The 21,644-nt window shown below is 43.9% G+C and overlaps 1 protein-coding gene across 3 annotated transcripts; it reads left to right on the forward strand.

Annotated features, from left to right (window-relative positions):
• The first annotated feature begins 1,430 nt into the window (after positions 1-1,430).
• LOC124124619 (solute carrier family 46 member 3-like) lies at positions 1,431-21,644 on the forward strand. Of its 3 annotated transcripts, none has more exons than XM_046487831.2 (7): positions 1,431-1,565; positions 7,230-8,174; positions 9,310-9,543; positions 10,534-10,617; positions 12,197-12,353; positions 12,509-12,615; positions 21,343-21,644. In XM_046487831.2, the coding sequence occupies exons 2-7, from the start codon at positions 7,319-7,321 to the stop codon at positions 21,408-21,410; spliced, it is 1,506 nt and encodes a 501-aa protein (XP_046343787.2). In that variant the 5' UTR covers positions 1,431-1,565; positions 7,230-7,318; the 3' UTR covers positions 21,411-21,644. The 3 variants fall into 3 exon arrangements, with proteins under 3 accessions (XP_046343787.2, XP_046343788.2, XP_046343786.2); XM_046487832.2 differs by having other exon boundaries at positions 21,349-21,644; XM_046487830.2 differs by having other exon boundaries at positions 1,557-1,694.

Here is a 21,644-nt window from a genome sequence, read left to right on the forward strand (position 1 = left end):
AATTCACTTCGTAACAAAAACGCATGATGTATGCACAAAGCCAGTTTATTTTGTGTTAGAAGATCCTTGCAGGACAGTAATGAAGACAATGTTATAGCATTAAAATGAGATAAAGACCACTGCGGTAAGTACTTGTTTCTTAGATTTTCGTATAAAGGGCAAATAAACATAAAATGGTATTCATCTTCGACAACAATGCCACAGAATGTGCATAACCTTAGGGATTTCTCAATAGATGAAAATCTCCCTGTGTTATTTTTTAGATAATTCAGGCCAAGTCTAAAACGAATAATGATGTTACGAAAATTCCTGTACCGTAAGTTTGATAAATAAGATTCTGGTTCAAGCAATGACCTGAACTGGCGATAAGTATTTTAGCATTTGAACTTTCGTAAATATCTGAATGCCATTTCTGATGAAACATCTCAATAGCACGAAGTAAAGTGAGGCGAGTGTAGTTTCAAGGAATGTATACTAATTAACAGGGCCATGTTTGTACGTTTTGTACGTTGTTGACAGTATTGCCAAACACAATAAGGTCTTCCGCAAATAGAAGTAGAAAAATATAAATAAATTCCGGAAAGAACTTAACACCGAAACGACAGTTTTGTTCCATTTCAGCAACCAAATCGTTTATAAAAAAAAAATGAAACAAAAAGGGACAAAGCATACATCCTTGCCTCACACCCATGAAGCAACAAATATACCAGATACTCTGTTGTTTGAACGAACACAAGCCTTTACATTACTGTACATGGATTGTAACATTTTACCCATTTTAGCACTCAGACCATGTTTATACAATGGCTTCCGCAGATGTCGTCAAGGCCAGCTGATTTATTATGTTTCTTGGCGCTGATACTTTATAAAAAGTTCGGGTCTGGTGATTTGGGATTCTGATATGCCAATTGTCAGTTCTTGCACATAACCTTGACATGTCACTTTGTCCTCCACCCATTATCCTGAATACCCATTGGTTCAGAATTCAGCGACGAGAAATAATCCCCCCAGTCTTGTATATCAATAGGGTTGGGTCGTTGCGGTCGTCCAGACACGCGCTTTATGATGTCCCAGAAACGTTTAGAGTCTACCGCCGCTGCATTTTCTAGGTCACTCCTTTAACATTGTGCAAACTGGTCCTTCTTGATTCCACACAGTTATCTGTATTCATTGCAAACTTTGTTATACTTAATAAGGTATATAAAAAAATAATAGATTAGGGATTCGGAATTCGGACTGTCACGTTGCCGATACGTGCATGTAAGTAAAAATATCCACCCACTGACAAGTCAACCTTATTGACACCATACGTCTAGTATACTATGTAATGGGCACTTGGTAGCAACGTTTGGTTGTCATAGACAAAATATGTTTGTCCCCAAAACATAAATCATGTAAGTTCTACACGTTGAACGCGTTGAGGTAGAAGCTCCACACAACACTTCGGCTCACCTCCCTCCCTGTACGGAGCTGAGGTGAGTCACAACAAAATGTCCACGAGAATTTGATTAATTAAGCTGAACGCTGGTCAGGCCAGATCCACCACACGGGAGCGTGGCGTGGAGGTATGCTCTCATCTTTGTTTTTGCTAACCACGATATACATGTGACTGAATCGCTGACACAGATCTAACTGACATCACCAATTTCTGACAATAAGTTTAGGACAGGGCATTGTCGCTGCAGAGTGCAGTGGTAAGTATGAGTGTAGTTGAACACGTTCTGATTGCCAAGACCGAGTTAAAGAAAATGCATGTTGAGTGTTATCATTCTAGGAATGAAAATACGTGGCATTAATGTGTGCACATCGCGATATCAGCCGTTTGCAGGTTGTTGTAATGATGGCATCTCCATCCAACTTGGCAGAAAGTGTGATGCTCCAAAAATCTTCTCTTTTTGGGGGTTCATGTTGGTTGGTTGGTTGGTTTGTTGTTTAACTCAGCAATATTCCAGCTATGTGACAGCGGTCTGTAAATAATCGAGTCTGGACCAGACAATCCAGTGATTGATATCATGAGCATTGATCCACGCTAGGGCTGGGACGGGTAATTGGGTCGGGTGGGTACTGAGTAGGACCCGGGTACCCACAGGACTACCCGGACCCATGGTTATTCACGTGATTATATTGTTTAATGGCAAAAAACTTATCTAGAACTCTATGGTTTCACTACAAGTCACTAATGTTCGCATTTCTTTCTGACTATGCACCCATTCATTCTGACTTTTCATATCTTTGAATAAAGATATCGATATAACTTGAGTCAAATTCAGTGTATGCATGACCAGATTGTTTAATACATGTATCTAAATGTGTTTTGCCAGTGCTATGGTAAGAAAATGCCCAATCCGACCTACAGAGGGTACCCAGGTAGGGTCGGGTAAAAGCTAGGGGGTTGGGTACCCAGGTAGCAAATTCGGACTCGTCCCAGCCCTAATCCACGCATTTAGGATCGATGACATGCATCAACCGAGTCATCAAGCCTGACCACCCGATCCCATTTTGGTCATGTAATAAGTGTGACATATTGAATATCGAAGCATAGATGGATACCATGTGTTGTCAGTGGTTGTAGCTGTTCGATCTCACTAGTCAAAGATATGCATTATATGGCCTATATACATATTATATTGCTGGGGAATTTAACTCCCACCAAGGTATACATTATAATACAGGGTAATTAACTCCAACATAGATATGCATAATTAGGCAAGGTAATAAACACCGGACAGGGTAGCCTGCAACCTCGGGGTATCGCGGTACTTGAACGGAAAAAAATGCACTCACTAACCGTTATGATTGTTCGTGTTCTCTATATCAGATGTCATTTATTTTATCAAACAATGCATATTTTACTGATAAAAGTTCATTATTTACATCAGTAGCTCCGAGTAAAAGCCGGGCCTCGCGCTCAGTTTGACAAGGGAGAGAACTCCATCGTATCGCGGTACAGAGAAAAGTTGTGTATGGAGGTCCGAATTGGACAAAAAGAGGACATAATTCTACCAACCACTTAGCATGCTTAGTATGATCATGCCAGATATCAGTGATTTGTCCAGACAAGTGCAAAGACAGCACAAGTAAAATTCTAAATGTGTTATCTGTAATAGGTATTCAATGCATGTTTACTGTAAAAGTAAGAGAAAAATATTTTAAAAATCAAAAACAAAATATCAGAAATGATATTCTAAGATGGTTTATAAAAAAAAAATTGAATGACAATAATTTGTCACATAATGGAAAAATGTTAAACATTAACAATAAATATATAAAAAACACTCCTAGTATGCCCAAAGTATGTATTTATCTTTTGGCTACTAGTGAAGAACGTATTTCTAAGTTTGGCATTATGGCCCTTATGATCTCCCAATAGATTCTGGACACAGAGCGGAAAAAAATGTGTGGACTACGTAACTTCCGTTACCTTATTAGTCGCCATGAATATGCAGATGATCTAGTTCAGGTCGATCGAGAAAGTTTACTTGGGGAACTGCGGTTTATATCGTTGGCCATTGATAGATGGGGGTAAGGCAATATTTCAAAAGATGCCAGAAATATGTATCAACGCATTAATAACTCCTTACTTACAGCAGACGGAACATTCCGAGGAAATTGAAATTGTTTATGAAGTGTGCACTTCCTGGTTACTGATTAGCATTAATAGACAGCTGCTAAGAGGCGTGTCCTGCCTGAGCTACCGGAAATCACAAATGCCGCGATACGATGAATGGCGCGGTACCATGGGGTCCGAGTATACACATTATAATGCAAGGAAAAGCTGGGGTAGATTGGTCTTCGCAACTCATGCCTGCCAGAAAAGGCGACTATGCTCGTCGACGAACAGGATCAGGTGTCAGGCTCACTGACTTATGCATGTCATTGTATCCGAATTGCATGGATTGATGCTCATGACATCAATCACTGGATTGTCTGGTCCAGACTCGATTATTTACAGACCGCCGTCATATAGCAGGAACATTGCGGCGTTAAACAACAAACAAACAGTATAAAACAGGGTAGTTAACACCCACCAAGGTATTCATAATGATGCAGGGTAATTAGCATGAACCTTGCTATATACACTGTAATGCAGAGTAATTGAGGCCCTCCAAGGTAAACATTACAATGCAGGGTAAAAAACGCCCAACCCCCCTTCCCCCAAGATATATGTCTTTTTGGACATAACATCCCATTTGTCTGGTCAAAATGGACCACTGTTACTCAAAATATTTCACTTGTTACTTGGGACCAGACCAATGAGCTGTTGTGACCAAATCATCCGACACAATTAACTATTATGTTCACAAATTCAAGTTGTCTCAGCATATCCGTCTGTTGTTGTGTAAAGACCAAGGAGTTGTTATTGGATTATTGCAGATTTGAAATATTCAAATAATTGCTACTGTCATTTAATGTGTTGTCAGTGGGAGTCGTTGTGACTGTCATTTGTGGAAGATGTTCAGAATATGTACATGTGATATCGCAGGGTAATTAACACCCACCTAGGTATATATTAATAATTATGACACATTCTTACACCGACCGTGGTATACAATATATCGCAGGGTTACACCTACTATCAGAGTGTGCAGGTGGCACAAACTAGGCTGGAATGAGGGAAATAAGGAGGTGGAACGCAGTCTTACACCCACCGTGGTATACAATATATCGCAGGGTTACACCTACTATCAGAGTGTGTAGGTGGCACAAACTAGGCTGGAATGAGGGAAATAAGGAGGTGGAACGCAGTCTTACACCCACCGTGGTATACAATATATCGCAGGGTTACACCTACTATCAGAGTGTGCAGGTGGCACAAACTAGGCTGGAATGAGGGAAATAAGGAGGTGGAACGCAGTCTTACACCCACCGTGGTATACAATATATCGCAGGGTTACACCTACTATCAGAGTGTGCAGGTGGCACAAACTAGGCTGGAATGAGGGAAATAAGGAGGTGGAACGCAGTCTTACACCCACCGTGGTATACAATATATCCCAGGGTTACACCTACTATCAGAGTGTGCAGGTGGCACAAACTAGGCTGGAATGAGGGAAATAAGGAGGTGGAACGCAGTCTTACACCCACCGTGGTATACAATATATCGCAGGGTTACACCCACTATCAGAGTATCAACGTGTCACAAACTAGGCTGGAATGAGGAGGTGGAATGTAGCTGCTGTCTTGGTAGACATGTTCTATCTGTCAGTATTACCATGATTAAGGATGTGACTGTGTAGGCCCATCACAGCAGGGTTTTACGTGATGCATGAATTTGCGTCCATTACACACAAATGTAGCGAATGGACGCAGACTAAAAATACAAGGGATGCGCAATATTTTTCTTTGTACCTGCAGCATATAAAAAGCAGTTATGAGTGTCTGTAAAAAAAGTGGTATTTCATCCATCAAGCATGACCTCTGCCCACATGATCATGGATTCATTCCAGGTTCTGAAGTAATTATCTAAACACAGTACACTATACCATTTCATTACTTTACAGGACCCTCATATTGCCTCCAAGGACCCGTAAAATTAATTATTTGGGGACCCCCATCCTCCCACTTTTGTCGGGCAAGGTGAACCACCTGTGACAGTGACTGCAAGACAAGATAAACAGCAATTATTTGCCCTACCTGTAGGCATACCTGTTATTAATAGCACAGCGAAACAAAACTCGCCACAAATTGTCATCAAGAAAGCTCATCTATTCTTATATTCAAATATATATATATACCATATCGACGTAATAAGCGCCCCGCTCTAATAAGCGCCCACAGCAATATTTGCTAATATATTGGCTAGTGAACAATCCCAATTAGCACCCTTCCGATTGATCAATGTACACAAGACTTATTTATTCACGTATAATACGCACTCGTGTGTTATATACACTCTTAATTATGGGCAGTTAAATTCTGGAAAAATATATCTGTCATATATATATAAACATTTCAGGCTGTCAGCATAAACCACAATATTTATCTTTCAATTTTTAGAGCGCCCTGGGCGTTTATTACGTCGAATACATTCCATAGGTTTACCTGCTTTGCTTATTGACTTGGAACAGATAGTTTTGCTCTGTGTCTATACAGTAGTGATCATTTACATGACGAATTCTCACAAGGATCTATTGTGGGGATCCAAGGGCAAAGTAGGTATCTAAGTGGTCATGTAGGTGTAGGGCCACACATTGTGTTCTTGTGGTCCGAAGTCTAACCCCATGTCCATTCGACTAGACAGATGAACCCTGTCAGCAGGCTGACAATAAAAGATCCATCTGTGGGATTATTCTTAGTCCAGCCCTGCTACGTATTCCCCTGTCAACAGAATGCTTGACAGATTCTTTTGAGAAGTATATGTTAGTGATGACAATTCATTGATACACATTCAGAGCTCCGGATAAGCTTTTGGTGTTGTGGGTATTTTACCCATGCATTTTAAAATCAGTTATTCTATCTGGGTATTCAAATTTCTGTTACCCACTAGATTTTACACATGTGGGTATTTAAGTTAAATATTAAGAAACACTATTCATCTAGTCCCTGCAAACTGGTGTTGTGTGGGTTCGAGAACTTTATAGGACTAAAAAATACCACGATACTTCCACAAGAAAGTGTGATGGCAAATGATCATGATGTAACTGTCATCGTGGAGTTTGGCAAGGTTGACGGAATGCCGTTTATAATTTCAAAATAAGTTGCTGATTTGCTAATCAAATACGCAGGGTTACTTCACAATATTTTGATGATATGGAAAAGTTTTATTTTTGTAGCATATCTGTATTGTTCGTTGCGTATTTGATACGCTTCGATTATATTTTACTGCGTATTTCTGCATTTCTATTTTACGCAGATACGCAGTTTATCTGGAGCTCTGACATTTCTGTTGTTTAAATGGGCCCATGAAGATCTGGGGTATAATAGGATTTCAGCAATCCATGCTTGCCGTAAAAGGCGACTATGCCTGTTGTAAGAGGCGACTAACGGGATCGGGTGGTCAGGCTCGCTGACTTGGTTAATGCATGTTATCGTATCCCATTTGCGTGGAGGGATGCTCATGATGTCAATCACTGGATTGTCTGGTCCAGACTCGATTATTTACAGACCGCCGTCATATAGCTGGAATATTGCTGAGTGCAGCGTAAAACAACAAACAAACAAGATGTTGTTTGAAGTGACCTATGGAGAATGGGTTGAAATGCTATTGAATAAAATTATTTGTCTTTCAGATATGGTTTGCTTAGAATTCATGAAGTGGTCGCAAAGTATTCACATCATGGACACTGAATTGGATCTTTGACTCACTTACATCTTCAAAATGGCCGTTATTAGATGTGGCAGACGGCAGTTTGATCTGAACCTCATAACAGTTGAACCAGTTTTGTTTCTATACATGATCGGATCCTTTCTGACATACCCAACCTTCCAGGCCTTTGTGTTTGACAAGATCTGCATTGACAGCTACAACAAGACTTTCTGCACCAGTCTGCAGAACAAGACATTCCAGGAGGACCACAAAACAGAAGAGGATTATGTCCAGTCACAAACGTCCTACTGGATTTTGAAGAAAAATGTTGTGGAACTTGTTCCGTCATGTTTGCTTGTTCTGTTTCTTCTTGGATCCTGGGGTGACAAAGTGGGTCGGAAACTACCAGTGATTTTACCCAGTTTGGGAGCAACATTGTCTTCCATTGTTAACTTACTCCTGTCCATTTACCCTTCAAGTAAAGTGGAGTATGTCTTGATTGGTGCTGTAGTAAATGGTTTGTCCGGGGGATTCCCTGCCCTGCTGATGTCCGTGTACAGCTACGTGACGCACATTGCTGATCCAGCCAATAAAACGATGCGAATAGGGATCCTGGAGTCCATGACATTCTTTGCTGCAACAGTTGGGGTGTTCGTATCAGGAGTCATGCTTGACAATACAAGCTTCGTCTTCGTCTTCGCGTTCATAAGTGGAAGCTCCTTCTTAGGAATGTTATACGCTATCATACGTCTAGAGAACATCACAGCCAACACGACAAGACCCGAGGGTGAGGGTATCTGCACGTACTGGTGTCTGTCCTCCATCAAGGAGTCTGGTCGTTGTGTGATGAAGACGAGGCAAGGGAAGAGAAATGTCTACATCTTCTTAGTGCTCATCATCTTCATCATCCTTGTTATCGGAACATCATGTAAGTAGGCTTTTCTGGTTTTCCCCAAACTTAGAACTTCATCTAATTCAAAGAGGCTCTATTGGAGCCATGAGACACTCACATGTGTAGATGAAACACTCACATGTGTAGATGAAACACTCACATGTGTAGATGAAACACTCACATGCGTAGATGAAACACTCACATGCGTAGATGAAACACTCACATGTGTAGATGAAACACTCACATGTGTAGATGAAACACTCACATGTGTAGATGAAACACTCACATGTGTAGATGAAACACTCACATGTGTAGATGAAACACTCACATGCGTAGATGAAACACTCACATGCGTAGATGAAACACTCACATGCGTAGATGAAACACTCACATGTGTAGATGAAACACTCACATGTGTAGATGAAACACTCACATGTGTAGATGAAACACTCACATGTGTAGATGAAACACTCACATGCGTAGATGAAACACTCACATGCGTAGATGAAACACTCACATGCGTAGATGAAACACTCACATGTGTAGATGAAACACTCACATGTGTAGATGAAACATGCATTGTCCAAAGCTGAAACATTACTACTAGCACATGTCGCATGTTTTGTTTTGTTTGTTTGTTGTTTAACGCCGCACTCAGCAATATTCCAGCTATATGACGGAGGTCTGTAAATAATCGAGTCTGGACCAGACAATCCGGTGATTGATATTATCAGCAACGATATGCAATCAACCAAGTGAGCAATCCTGTTCACCTGATCCAGTAAATCTCCTTTTAGGACCAGCCCTAACCCGGATTCCTCCACGGGGACAAAACAAAAAATTCTTGTGACAGTATGTTACCAATCTAACATGACATGTCAACCTCGATCCGTGAAGATCCGGGGTAGAATAGGCCTTCAGGAACCAATGCTTGCTGTAAAAGGCGACTTTGCAGGTCGTAAGGGGCGACTAACGGGATCGGGTGGTTTGATGCATGTTATCATATCCCAATTGCCTGGATCGATGCTCATTATTGTCTGGTCCAGATTATTTACAGACCGCCGTCATACAGTTGGAAAATTGCTGAATGCAGCATTAAAAAACAAACAAAAACATGCCAACCTCAGTGATAATGATCATTGCTGATGGGGTAATCCCTGATATTTGACAGGTGAAATTGACGTCCTTCTCCTGTACACAAGGCGAGCACCTCTCAGCTGGTCACAGACAAGGTTTGGTTACTATAAGGGTCTGGAGAACTTCACTCGCAGTCTAACCCTCGTCACAGTTCTGCCTCTGTGCAGGAAGTTGAGAGACACCACTTTAGGACTATGGGGCCTGGCGTCCAAGATCATCGGCCTGGTGGTCATCGGATTCAGTACACAGACATGGCTGACATTTCTAGGTAACTTGACTGAACATGTGTGTTCTTCATCTGTTTCATCCTTTATCACTATCAGTTAAAGGGGAAGTGTACACGCAAAAATCACTTTCTTTCTTTTTCTAAACAAAACGCAATTTTAGAATTAATTAGTATCTGTGTTTGAAAATATACACTCATTTTTTTCACAGTGAAAGTAGGAAGCTCACAATAGTGTGAAAATGATATGCCGTTATGAGGCCTTCGTTTTTCGAGCTAAACAGGCCTGAGTTATCCCCCTTAGATTATGACGTAATTGGTGCCAATTCAACTGGGTCCCTGTCTATTCTCAACGCAAAAGATATCAAGTACCATTTTGCGGTAAAACAACATGGCCTACGACACACTCCGGCGCAGTGGTGACTCAGCATAACACTATGCTGGCTGGCATCTGAGACGCTAGAATCACACACCTAGACCTACACCACGTGAAGCGGCTCTAACAAAGCATGATGACGTCATAATGTTTATCAATTGGCACCAATGACGTCATATTGCAAGGGGCATAAGCCATGGTGTTTTTGTTGTGGAAATAGAACACTTGGTAAATGTGAAAAATATAAATCGTTTTAATGCGAAAAATATGTTAATTAATTGTGATATTTTTATATTTTTGTCTATGACACTTCTAGGTTAACACTTTTATTGTGGAAAAAGTACAAGAAAAATAGGTTAATTTCTGTGTGAACTTGCCCTTTAAGTGTGTTCTAGTTTTGTCTTAAATTGATTCTGAACATTTTTGCCAGCAATTTACTTTACAAATCATTTTATTGTCTTGACCTCTAAATAAACAGGAACCCATGCAATGTAAACAATTACATGTTCCTAATTCAAAAGTTTATTCATGAAATAATCTATCACATGTTTGTTCAGCTTCTGTTGACGAGGCGTCATTTGACCTGTAGAACTTTTCCCTCTACCTATTTGACACCATGTCCCTTCAGATGTTTCCGCAACGATTGCTCTTTGTTTCAGTGGTAATATTTGCCATGTTTCAAGGCTTTCCAGCAGCTGTTGTTCGGTCACTGATGTCCAGTATGGTCAGCAAAGGAGAACAGGGTAAGGCTCAAATCAAACAGAGAACTGAACAGGCTAAGACTTAGACCCCATCTGATGTAGTAAGTCGGACTGAACAGGGTAAGACTTATACCTCATCTGATGTAGTAAGTCAGGCTGAACAGGGTAGGACTTAGACCTCATCTGATGTAGTAAGTCGGACTGAACAGGCTAAGACTTAGACCCCATCTGATTTAGTTAGTTGGACTGGACAGGGTAAGACTTAGACCTCATCTGATGTAGTAAGTCGGACTGAACAGGGTTAGACGTAGACCTCATCTGATGTAGTAAGTCGGACTGAACAGGGTAAGACCTAGACCTCAACTGATGAAGTAAGTCAGACTGGACAGGGTTAGACTCAGACCTCATCTGATGTAGTAAGTCAGTCTGGACAGGGTTAGACTTAGACCTCATCTGATGTAGTGAGTCAGACTGGACAGGGTTAGACTCAGACCTCATCTGATGTAGTAAGTCGGACTGAACAGGGTAAGACTTAGACCTCATCTGATTTAGTAAGTCGGACTGGACAGGGTAAGACTTAGACCTCATCTGATGTAGTAAGTCGGACTGGACAGGGTAAGACTTAGACCTCATGTGATGTGGCAAGCCAGACTGAACAGGGTTAGACGTAGACCTCATCTGATGTAATGAGTCGGACTGAACAGGGTAAGACTTAGACCTCAACTGATGAAGTAAGTCAGACTGGACAGTGTTATACTCAGACCTCATCTGATGTAGTGAGTCGGACTGAACAGGGTTAGACATAGACCTCATCTGATGTAGTAAGTCGGACTGAACAGGGTAAGACTTAGACCTCATCTGATGTAGTGAGTCGGACTGAACAGGCTAAGACTTAGACCTCATCTGATGTAGTGAGTCGGTCTGAACAGGGTAAGCCTTAGACCTCATCTGATGTAGTGAGTCGGACTGAACAGGGTAAGACTTAGACCTCATCTGATGTAGTGAGTCGGACTGAACAGGCTAAGACTTAGACCTCATCTGATGTAGTGAGTCGGTCTGAACAGGGTAAGCCTTGGACCTCATCTGATGTAGTGAGTCGGACTGAACAGGGTAAGACTTAGACCTCATCTGATGTAGTAAGTCGGACTGAACAGCGTAAGATTTAGGTCATATCTGATGTAGTAAGTCACACTGAACCGGGAAAGACGTAGACCTCATCTGATGAAGTAAGTCAGACTGAACAGAGTAAGATTTAGAGTGAGTGTGGTTCTATGCCGCTTTTAGCAATATTCCAGCATTACCATCACGGGGGACATCTGAAATGGGCTTCAAACATTGCACCCACATGGGGAATCGAAAACGTTTGGTGTGACGAGCGAACGCTTTAGCCACTGGGCTACCAAACCAACCCAGTAAGGCAGCCGGCTTAGATTACATCTGATGTTGTAAGATCGTAATGCTCTGTTGTAAACAGACTAAACAGCGTAGAAAAGCATTTTTTTTATGTGATATAGGTAGCTAGACTGAACAGAGTTAGGTTTAGGCCAGTGTGCAGTTTTGTCACACAAACCAAATGAAGATTAATTATACTTGTTGAAAATGTTCATCTTCCTGTTGCCAGGAAGACTGTTTGGGCTGGTTGCTGCAGTGGAGAGCGTTGCAAGCTTGCTGGCATCCCTCCTCTTCAATCAGCTCTACCCAGCATCCCTTGCTTTCTTCCCAGGATTCAGCTTCCTGCTGGCGGCTGGTCTGTGTGTTATTGCTGCCGCTATCATGCTGTGAGTGATAAACAAACTTACTAAAGCCCTCATTTAAGAGGGTGCATTAAAGTGCTATAATGATCTTTACCATTTTTGCAACAATGTTGAGATGAACATGAACCAAACATCCCCAAATTTACATGTTGAATGTATTTCAAATTCCTTTATTTCAGATGGCTTCATCTTGATCAACGAAGCTTAGTTGACTACAATATTCTGCAAGATGATCAGACAGACACAGACAGTGTAAACAGACAGAGTAACAGTTGTGTCACTGTCGGTAGGTGTACTCCGCACACAGATGAGGCAGTCACAGACAGTGTAAACACGCAGAGTAACAGTTGTGTCACTGTCGGTAGGTGTACTCCGCACACAGATGAGGCAGAAACAGACAGTGTAAACAGACAAAGTAACAGTTGTGTCACTGTCGGTAGGTGTACTCCGCAGACAGATGAGGCAGACACAGACAGTGTAAACAGACAAAGTAACAGTTGTGTCACTGTCGGTAGGTGTACTCCACACACAGATGAGGCAGTCACAGACAGTGTAAACAGACAGAGTAACAGTTGTGTCACTGTCGGTAGGTGTACTCCGCACACAGATGAGGCAGACACAGACAGTTTAAACAGACAAAGTAACAGTTGTGTCACTGTCGGTAGGTGTACTCCGCAGACAGATGAGGCAGACACAGACAGTGTAAACAGACAGAGTAACAGTTGTGTCACTGTCGGTAGGTGTACTCCGCACACAGATGAGGCAGACACAGACAGTGTAAACAGACAGAGTAACAGTTGTGTCACTGTCGGTAGGTGTACTCCGCACACAGATGAGGCAGACACAGACAGTGTAAACACACAGAGTAACAGTTGTGTCACTGTCGGTAGGTGTACTCCGCAGACAGATGAGGCAGACACAGACAGTGTAAACAGACAGAGTAACAGTTGTGTCACCGTCGGTAGGTGTACTCCGCACACAGATGAGGCAGTCACAGACAGTGTAAACAGACAAAGTAACAGTTGTGTCACTGTCGGTATGTGTACTCCGCAGACAGATGAGGCAGACACAGACAGTGTAAACACACAGAGTAACAGTTGTGTCACTGTCGGTAGGTGTACTCCGCAGACAGATGAGGCAGACACAGACAGTGTAAACACACAGAGTAACAGTTGTGTCACTGTCGGTAGGTGTACTCCGCACACAGATGAGGCAGTAACAGACAGTGTAAACAGACAGAGTAACAGTTGTGTCACTGTCGGTAGGTGTACTCCGCACACAGATGAGGCAGACACAGACAGTGTAAACACACAGAGTAACAGTTGTGTCACTGTCGGTAGGTGTACTCCGCAGGCAGATGAGGCAGACACAGACAGTGTAAACACACAGAGTAACAGTTGTGTCACTGTCGGTAGGTGTACTTCGCACGCAGATGAGGCAGTCACAGACAGTGTAAACAGACAAAGTAACAGTTGTGTCACTGTCGGTAGGTGTACTCCGCACACAGATGAGGCAGACACAGACAGTGTAAACAGACAGAGTAACAGTTGTGTCACTGTCGGTAGGTGTACTCCGCACACAGATGAGGCAGACACAGACAGTGTAAACAGACAAAGTAACAGTTGTGTCACTGTCGGTAGGTGTACTCCGCACACAGATGAGGCAGACACAGACAGTGTAAACAGACAGAGTAACAGTTGTGTCACTGTCGGTAGGTGTACTCCGCAGACAGATGAGGCAGACACAGACAGTGTAAACAGACAAAGTAACAGTTGTGTCACTGTCGGTAGGTGTACTCCGCACACAGATGAGGCAGACACAGACAGTGTAAACACACAGAGTAACAGTTGTGTCACTGTCGGTAGGTGTACTCCGCAGACAGATGAGGCAGTCACAGACAGTGTAAACAGACAAAGTAACAGTTGTGTCACTGTCGGTAGGTGTACTCCGCACACAGATGAGGCAGACACAGACAGTGTAAACAGACAGAGTAACAGTTGTGTCACTGTCGGTAGGTGTACTCCGCACGCAGATGAGGCAGACACAGACAGTGTAAACAGACAAAGTAACAGTTGTGTCACTGTCGGTAGGTGTACTCCGCACACAGATGAGGCAGACACAGACAGTGTAAACACACAGAGTAACAGTTGTGTCACTGTCGGTAGGTGTACTCCGCACACAGATGAGGCAGACACAGACAGTGTAAACAGACAGAGTAACAGTTGTGTCACTGTCGGTAGGTGTACTCCGCACACAGATGAGGCAGACACAGACAGTGTAAACAGACAGAGTAACAGTTGTGTCACTGTCGGTAGGTGTACTCCGCACACAGATGAGGCAGTCACAGACAGTGTAAACAGACAAAGTAACAGTTGTGTCACTGTCGGTAGGTGTACTCCGCACACAGATGAGGCAGACACAGACAGTGTAAACAGACAAAGTAACAGTTGTGTCACTGTCGGTAGGTGTACTCCGCACACAGATGAGGCAGACACAGACAGTGTAACCAGACAAAGTAACAGTTGTGTCACTGTCGGTAGGTGTACTCCGCACACAGATGAGGCAGACACAGACAGTGTAAACAGACAAAGTAACAGTTGTGTCACTGTCGGTAGGTGTACTCCGCACACAGATGAGGCAGACACAGACAGTGTAAACACACAGAGTAACAGTTGTGTCACTGTCGGTAGGTGTACTCCGCACACAGATGAGGCAGTCACAGACAGTGTAAACAGACAGAGTAACAGTTGTGTCACTGTCGGTAGGTGTACTCCGCACACAGATGAGGCATAAACAGACAAAGTAACAGTTGTGTCACTGTCGGTAGGTGTACTCCGCACACAGATGAGGCAGACACAGACAGTGTAAACAGACAGAGTAACAGTTGTGTCACTGTCGGTAGGTGTACTCCGCAGACAGATGAGGCAGACACAGACAGTGTAAACACACAGAGTAACAGTTGTGTCACTGTCGGTAGGTGTACTCCGCAGACAGATGAGGCAGTCACAGACAGTGTAAACAGACAAAGTAACAGTTGTGTCACTGTCGGTAGGTGTACTCCGCACACAGATGAGGCATAAACAGACAAAGTAACAGTTGTGTCACTGTCGGTAGGTGTACTCCGCACACAGATGAGGCAGACACAGACAGTGTAAACAGACAGAGTAACAGTTGTGTCACTGTCGGTAGGTGTACTCCGCAGACAGATGAGGCAGACACAGACAGTGTAAACACACAGAGTAACAGTTGTGTCACTGTCGGTAGGTGTACTCCGCAGACAGATGAGGCAGTCACAGACAGTGTAAACAGACAGAGTAACAGTTGTGTCACTGTCGGTAGGTGTACTCCGCACACAGATGAGGCAGACACAGACAGTGTAAACAGACAAAGTAACAGTTGTGTCACTGTCGGTAGGTGTACTCCGCACACAGATGAGGCAGACACAGACAGTGTAAACAGACAGAGTAACAGTTGTGTCACTGTCGGTAGGTGTACTCCGCACACAGATGAGGCAGACACAGACAGTTTAAACACACAGAGTAACAGTTGTGTCACTGTCGGTAGGTGTACTCCGTAAACACAGATGAGGCAGAAACAGACAGTGTAAACAGACAAGAGTAACAGTTGTGTCACTGTCGGTAGGTGTACTCCGCACACAGATGAGGCAGACACAGACAGTGTAAACAGACAGAGTAACAGTTGTGTCACTGTCGGTAGGTGTACTCCGCACGCAGATGAGGCAGACACAGACAGTGTAAACAGACAAAGTAACAGTTGTGTCACTGTCGGTAGGTGTACTCCGCACACAGATGAGGCAGACACAGACAGTGTAAACAGACAAAGTAACAGTTGTGTCACTGTCGGTAGGTGGACTCCGCACACAGATGAGGCAGACACAGACACTGTAAACAGACAGAGTAACAGTTGTGTCACTGTCGGTAGGTGTACTCCGCACACAGATGAGGCAGACACAGACAGTGTAAACAGACAGAGTAACAGTTGTGTCACTGTCGGTAGGTGTACTCCGCACACAGATGAGGCAGACACAGACAGTGTAAACAGACAGAGTAACAGTTGTGTCACTGTCGGTAGGTGTACTCCGCACACAGATGAGGCAGTCACAGACAGTGTAAACAGACAAAGTAACAGTTGTGTCACTGTCGGTAGGTGTACTCCGCACACAGATGAGGCAGACACAGACAGTGTAAACAGACAAAGTAACAGTTGTGTCACTGTCGGTAGGTGTACTCCGCACACAGATGAGGCAGACACAGACAGTGTAACCAGACAAAGTAACAGTTGTGTCACTGTCGGTAGGTGTACTCCGCACACAGATGAGGCAGACACAGACAGTGTAAACAGACAGAGTAACAGTTGTGTCACTGTCGGTAGGTGTACTCCGCACACAGATGAGGCAGTCACAGACAGTGTAAACAGACAGAGTAACAGTTGTGTCACTGTCGGTAGGTGTACTCCGCACACAGATGAGGCAGACACAGACAGTGTAAACAGACAAAGTAACAGTTGTGTCACTGTCGGTAGGTGTACTCCGCACACAGATGAGGCAGACACAGACAGTGTAAACAGACAGAGTAACAGTTGTGTCACTGTCGGTAGGTGTACTCCGCAGACAGATGAGGCAGACACAGACAGTGTAAACACACAGAGTAACAGTTGTGTCACTGTCGGTAGGTGTACTCCGCAGACAGATGAGGCAGTCACAGACAGTGTAAACAGACAAAGTAACAGTTGTGTCACTGTCGGTAGGTGTACTCCGCACACAGATGAGGCAGACACAGACAGTGTAAACAGACAGAGTAACAGTTGTGTCACTGTCGGTAGGTGTACTCCGTAAACACAGATGAGGCAGAAACAGACAGTGTAAACAGACAGAGTAACAGTTGTGTCACTGTCGGTAGGTGTACTCCGCACACAGATGAGGCAGACACAGACAGTGTAAACAGACAGAGTAACAGTTGTGTCACTGTCGTAAGGTGTACTCCGCACACAGATGAGGCAGACACAGACAGTGTAAACAGACAGAGTAACAGTTGTGTCACTGTCGGTAGGTGTACTCCGCACACAGATGAGGCAGACACAGACAGTGTAAACAGACAGAGTAACAGTTGTGTCACTGTCGGTAGGTGTACTCCGCAGACAGATGAGGCAGACACAGACAGTGTAAACAGACAGAGTAACAGTTGTGTCACTGTCGGTAGGTGTACTCCGCACACAGATGAGGCAGACACAGACAGTGTAAACACACAGAGTAACAGTTGTGTCACTGTCGTAAGGTGTACTCCGCACACAGATGAGGCAGACACAGACAGTGTAAACAGACTGAGTAACAGTTGTGTCACTGTCGTAAGGTGTACTCCGCAGACAGATGAGGCAGACACAGACAGTGTAAACAAACAGAGTAACAGTTGTGTCACTGTCGGTAGGTGTACTCCGCAGACAGATGAGGCAGACACAGACAGTGTAAACACACAGAGTAACAGTTGTGTCACTGTCGGTAGGTGTACTCCGCAGACAGATGAGGCAGACACAGACAGTGTAAACAGACAGAGTAACAGTTGTGTCACTGTCGGTAGGTGTACTCCGCACACAGATGAGGCAGACACAGACAGTGTAAACACACAGAGTAACAGTTGTGTCACTGTCGGTAGGTGTACTCCGCAGACAGATGAGGCAGACACAGACAGTGTAAACAGACAGAGTAACAGTTGTGTCACTGTCGGTAGGTGTACTCCGCACACAGATGAGGCAGTCACAGACAGTGTAAACAGACAAAGTAACAGTTGTGTCACTGTCGGTAGGTGTACTCCGCAGACAGATGAGGCAGACACAGACAGTGTAAACACACAGAGTAACAGTTGTGTCACTGTCGGTAGGTGTACTCCGCAGACAGATGAGGCAGACACAGACAGTGTAAACACACAGAGTAACAGTTGTGTCACTGTCGGTAGGTGTACTCCGCAGACAGATGAGGCAGACACAGACAGTGTAAACAGACAGAGTAACAGTTGTGTCACTGTCGGTAGGTGTACTCCGCACACAGATGAGGCAGTCACAGACAGTGTAAACAGACAAAGTAACAGTTGTGTCACTGTCGGTAGGTGTACTCCGCAGACAGATGAGGCAGACACAGACAGTGTAAACAGACAGAGTAACAGTTGTGTCACTGTCGGTAGGTGTACTCCGCACACAGATGAGGCAGTCACAGACAGTGTAAACAGACAAAGTAACAGTTGTGTTACTGTCGGTAGGTGTACTCCGTAAACACAGATGAGGCAGAAACAGACAGTGTAAACACACAGAGTAACAGTTGTGTCACTGTCGGTAGGTGTACTTCGCACGCAGATGAGGCAGTCACAGACAGTGTAAACAGACAAAGTAACAGTTGTGTCACTGTCGGTAGGTGTACTCCGCACACAGATGAGGCAGACACAGACAGTGTAAACAGACAGAGTAACAGTTGTGTCACTGTCGGTAGGTGTACTCCGCACACAGATGAGGCAGACACAGACAGTGTAAACAGACAAAGTAACAGTTGTGTCACTGTCGGTAGGTGTACTCCGCACACAGATGAGGCAGACACAGACAGTGTAAACAGACAGAGTAACAGTTGTGTCACTGTCGGTAGGTGTACTCCGCAGACAGATGAGGCAGTCACAGACAGTGTAAACAGACAAAGTAACAGTTGTGTCACTGTCGGTAGGTGTACTCCGCACACAGATGAGGCAGACACAGACAGTGTAAACAGACAGAGTAACAGTTGTGTCACTGTCGGTAGGTGTACTCCGCACGCAGATGAGGCAGACACAGACAGTGTAAACAGACAGAGTAACAGTTGTGTCACTGTCGGTAGGTGTACTCCGCACACAGATGAGGCAGACACAGACAGTGTAAACAGACAGAGTAACAGTTGTGTCACTGTCGGTAGGTGTACTCCGCACACAGATGAGGCAGACACAGACAGTGTAAACAGACAGAGTAACAGTTGTGTCACTGTCGGTAGGTGTACTCCGCACACAGATGAGGCAGTCACAGACAGTGTAAACAGACAAAGTAACAGTTGTGTCACTGTCGGTAGGTGTACTCCGCACACAGATGAGGCAGACACAGACAGTGTAAACAGACAAAGTAACAGTTGTGTCACTGTCGGTAGGTGTACTCCACACACAGATGAGGCAGACACAGACAGTGTAAACAGACAGAGTTACAGTTGTGTCACTGTCGGTAGGTGTACTCCGCAGACAGATGAGGCAGACACAGACAGTGTAAACACACAGAGTAACAGTTGTGTCACTGTCGGTAGGTGTACTCCGCAGACAGATGAGGCAGACACAGACAGTGTAAACAGACAGAGTAACAGTTGTGTCACTGTCGGTAGGTGTACTCTGCAGACAGATGAGGCAGACACAGACAGTGTAAACACACAGAGTAACAGTTGTGTCACTGTCGGTAGGTGTACTCCGCAGACAGATGAGGCAGACACAGACAGTGTAAACAGACAGAGTTACAGTTGTGTCACTGTCGGTAGGTGTACTTCGCACGCAGATGAGGCAGACACAGACAGTGTAAACAGACAAAGTAACAGTTGTGTCACTGTCGGTAGGTGTACTCCGCAGACAGATGAGGCAGACACAGACAGTGTAAACAGACAGAGTAACAGTTGTGTCACTGTCGGTAGGTGTACTCCGCACATAGATGAGGCAGTCACAGACAGTGTAAACAGACAAAGTAACAGTTGTGTCACTGTCGGTAGGTGTACTCCGCAGACAGATGAGGCAGACACAGACAGTGTAAACACACAGAGTAACAGTTGTGTCACTGTCGGTAGGTGTACTCCGCAGACAGATGAGGCAGACACAGACAGTGTAAACACACAGAGTAACAGTTGTGTCACTGTCGGTAGGTGTACTCCGCAGACAGATGAGGCAGACACAGACAGTGTAAACAGACAGAGTAACAGTTGTGTCACTGTCGGTAGGTGTACTCCGCACACAGATGAGGCAGTCATAGACAGTTATCTCAGCGATGCAGGAGTGTCCACTAGCCTATATCAAAGTTGGCCGCCTCCGTTGTCTTATGATAGAGTGTCTGCCCTGTGAGTGGAAGGTCCTGGGGTTTGATCCCCAGCCATGTCATACTAAAAGACATTAAGAGATGGTACTTGTCAGGTGCTCGGCATTAAGGGGCACAAACAAGGACTGGTCGGCTCGGATTCAGTATGATGTGTCTGAGTGGGGTATCCATGTTAAACTGCAGCATGGTATGTCAGTGGGCTAGCATTTATTTAAAACCAGCGTGTCTTGACTAGTGCAAATATTCACACACACATTCACACACGCACATTCACACGCACACGCACACGCACACGCACACACGCACACACACACACACATTGATATATTAGTGCAATAATCTTGGACGTGAAGTCAAAACCCACCTCACCTCACCTCACCTATAATACAGTCTTAAATTGTTATCAAATCAGAGAATGTTTCACAAAATGAACATCAATAAAAAAGATTATTTGAATATGCAATACACAGGCAAATGTTAATGTATGTTTAAGTGATTATATTAATTTAGCCCTGACAGTCTTAATAGATCAACAAGACATGTGACAATATTTTGGGGGGTTGGCATTGTCATCCTAAACATGATCAACAGAACAACAATTAGCTCACAAGCAAACTAATTTTTCCAGATAATAGAATGGACGAGGCTTGAGTTGCATTAATGCACTGAACGTTGCCCCGATTCGTTTTCTTGTCTGTAAATCTTTTGCTGACATTTTTTTTCTAAGAATTGCCTTCAATCTGTTTTTGCATGAATGGAATGATTAACGTAAAAAGTTGTGCACAATCTTTGTGTAAATCCTTGGAAGAACACAGTATGCATGACATTTTTATGTTTACATGTCCATTAACACACAAAATTATTGAAGTTCATTCCTCATCATCATGTTGAGTTTTTGCAACTGATCCTATTCTGGGTTTAGTTTCAGAGGACTTGGGGGAGGACGGAGTGAAGACAAGCCAAGTGACGGGAGGGCCCGATCAGATCTAGGTCAACGTGATGCTGTGCTATGTGAGAAGCACCTGACATTCCATACACTTCCAGGAATGTGCCCCTAGTACCACTAGTCACAGAAGAGAATACCTAACTTACAGAAGAGAGTATCTAACTTACAGAAGAGAGTACCTGACTTACAGAAGAGAATACCTAACTTACAGAAGAGGGTACCTGACTTACAGAAGAGAATACCTGACTTACAGAAGAGAGTACCTGACTTACAGAAGA

This window comes from Haliotis rufescens, unplaced genomic scaffold (assembly GCF_023055435.1).
Source record: "Haliotis rufescens isolate VD_foot unplaced genomic scaffold, xgHalRufe1.0.p SCAF_3, whole genome shotgun sequence".
Classification (NCBI taxonomy): Eukaryota; Metazoa; Mollusca; class Gastropoda; order Lepetellida; family Haliotidae; genus Haliotis; species Haliotis rufescens.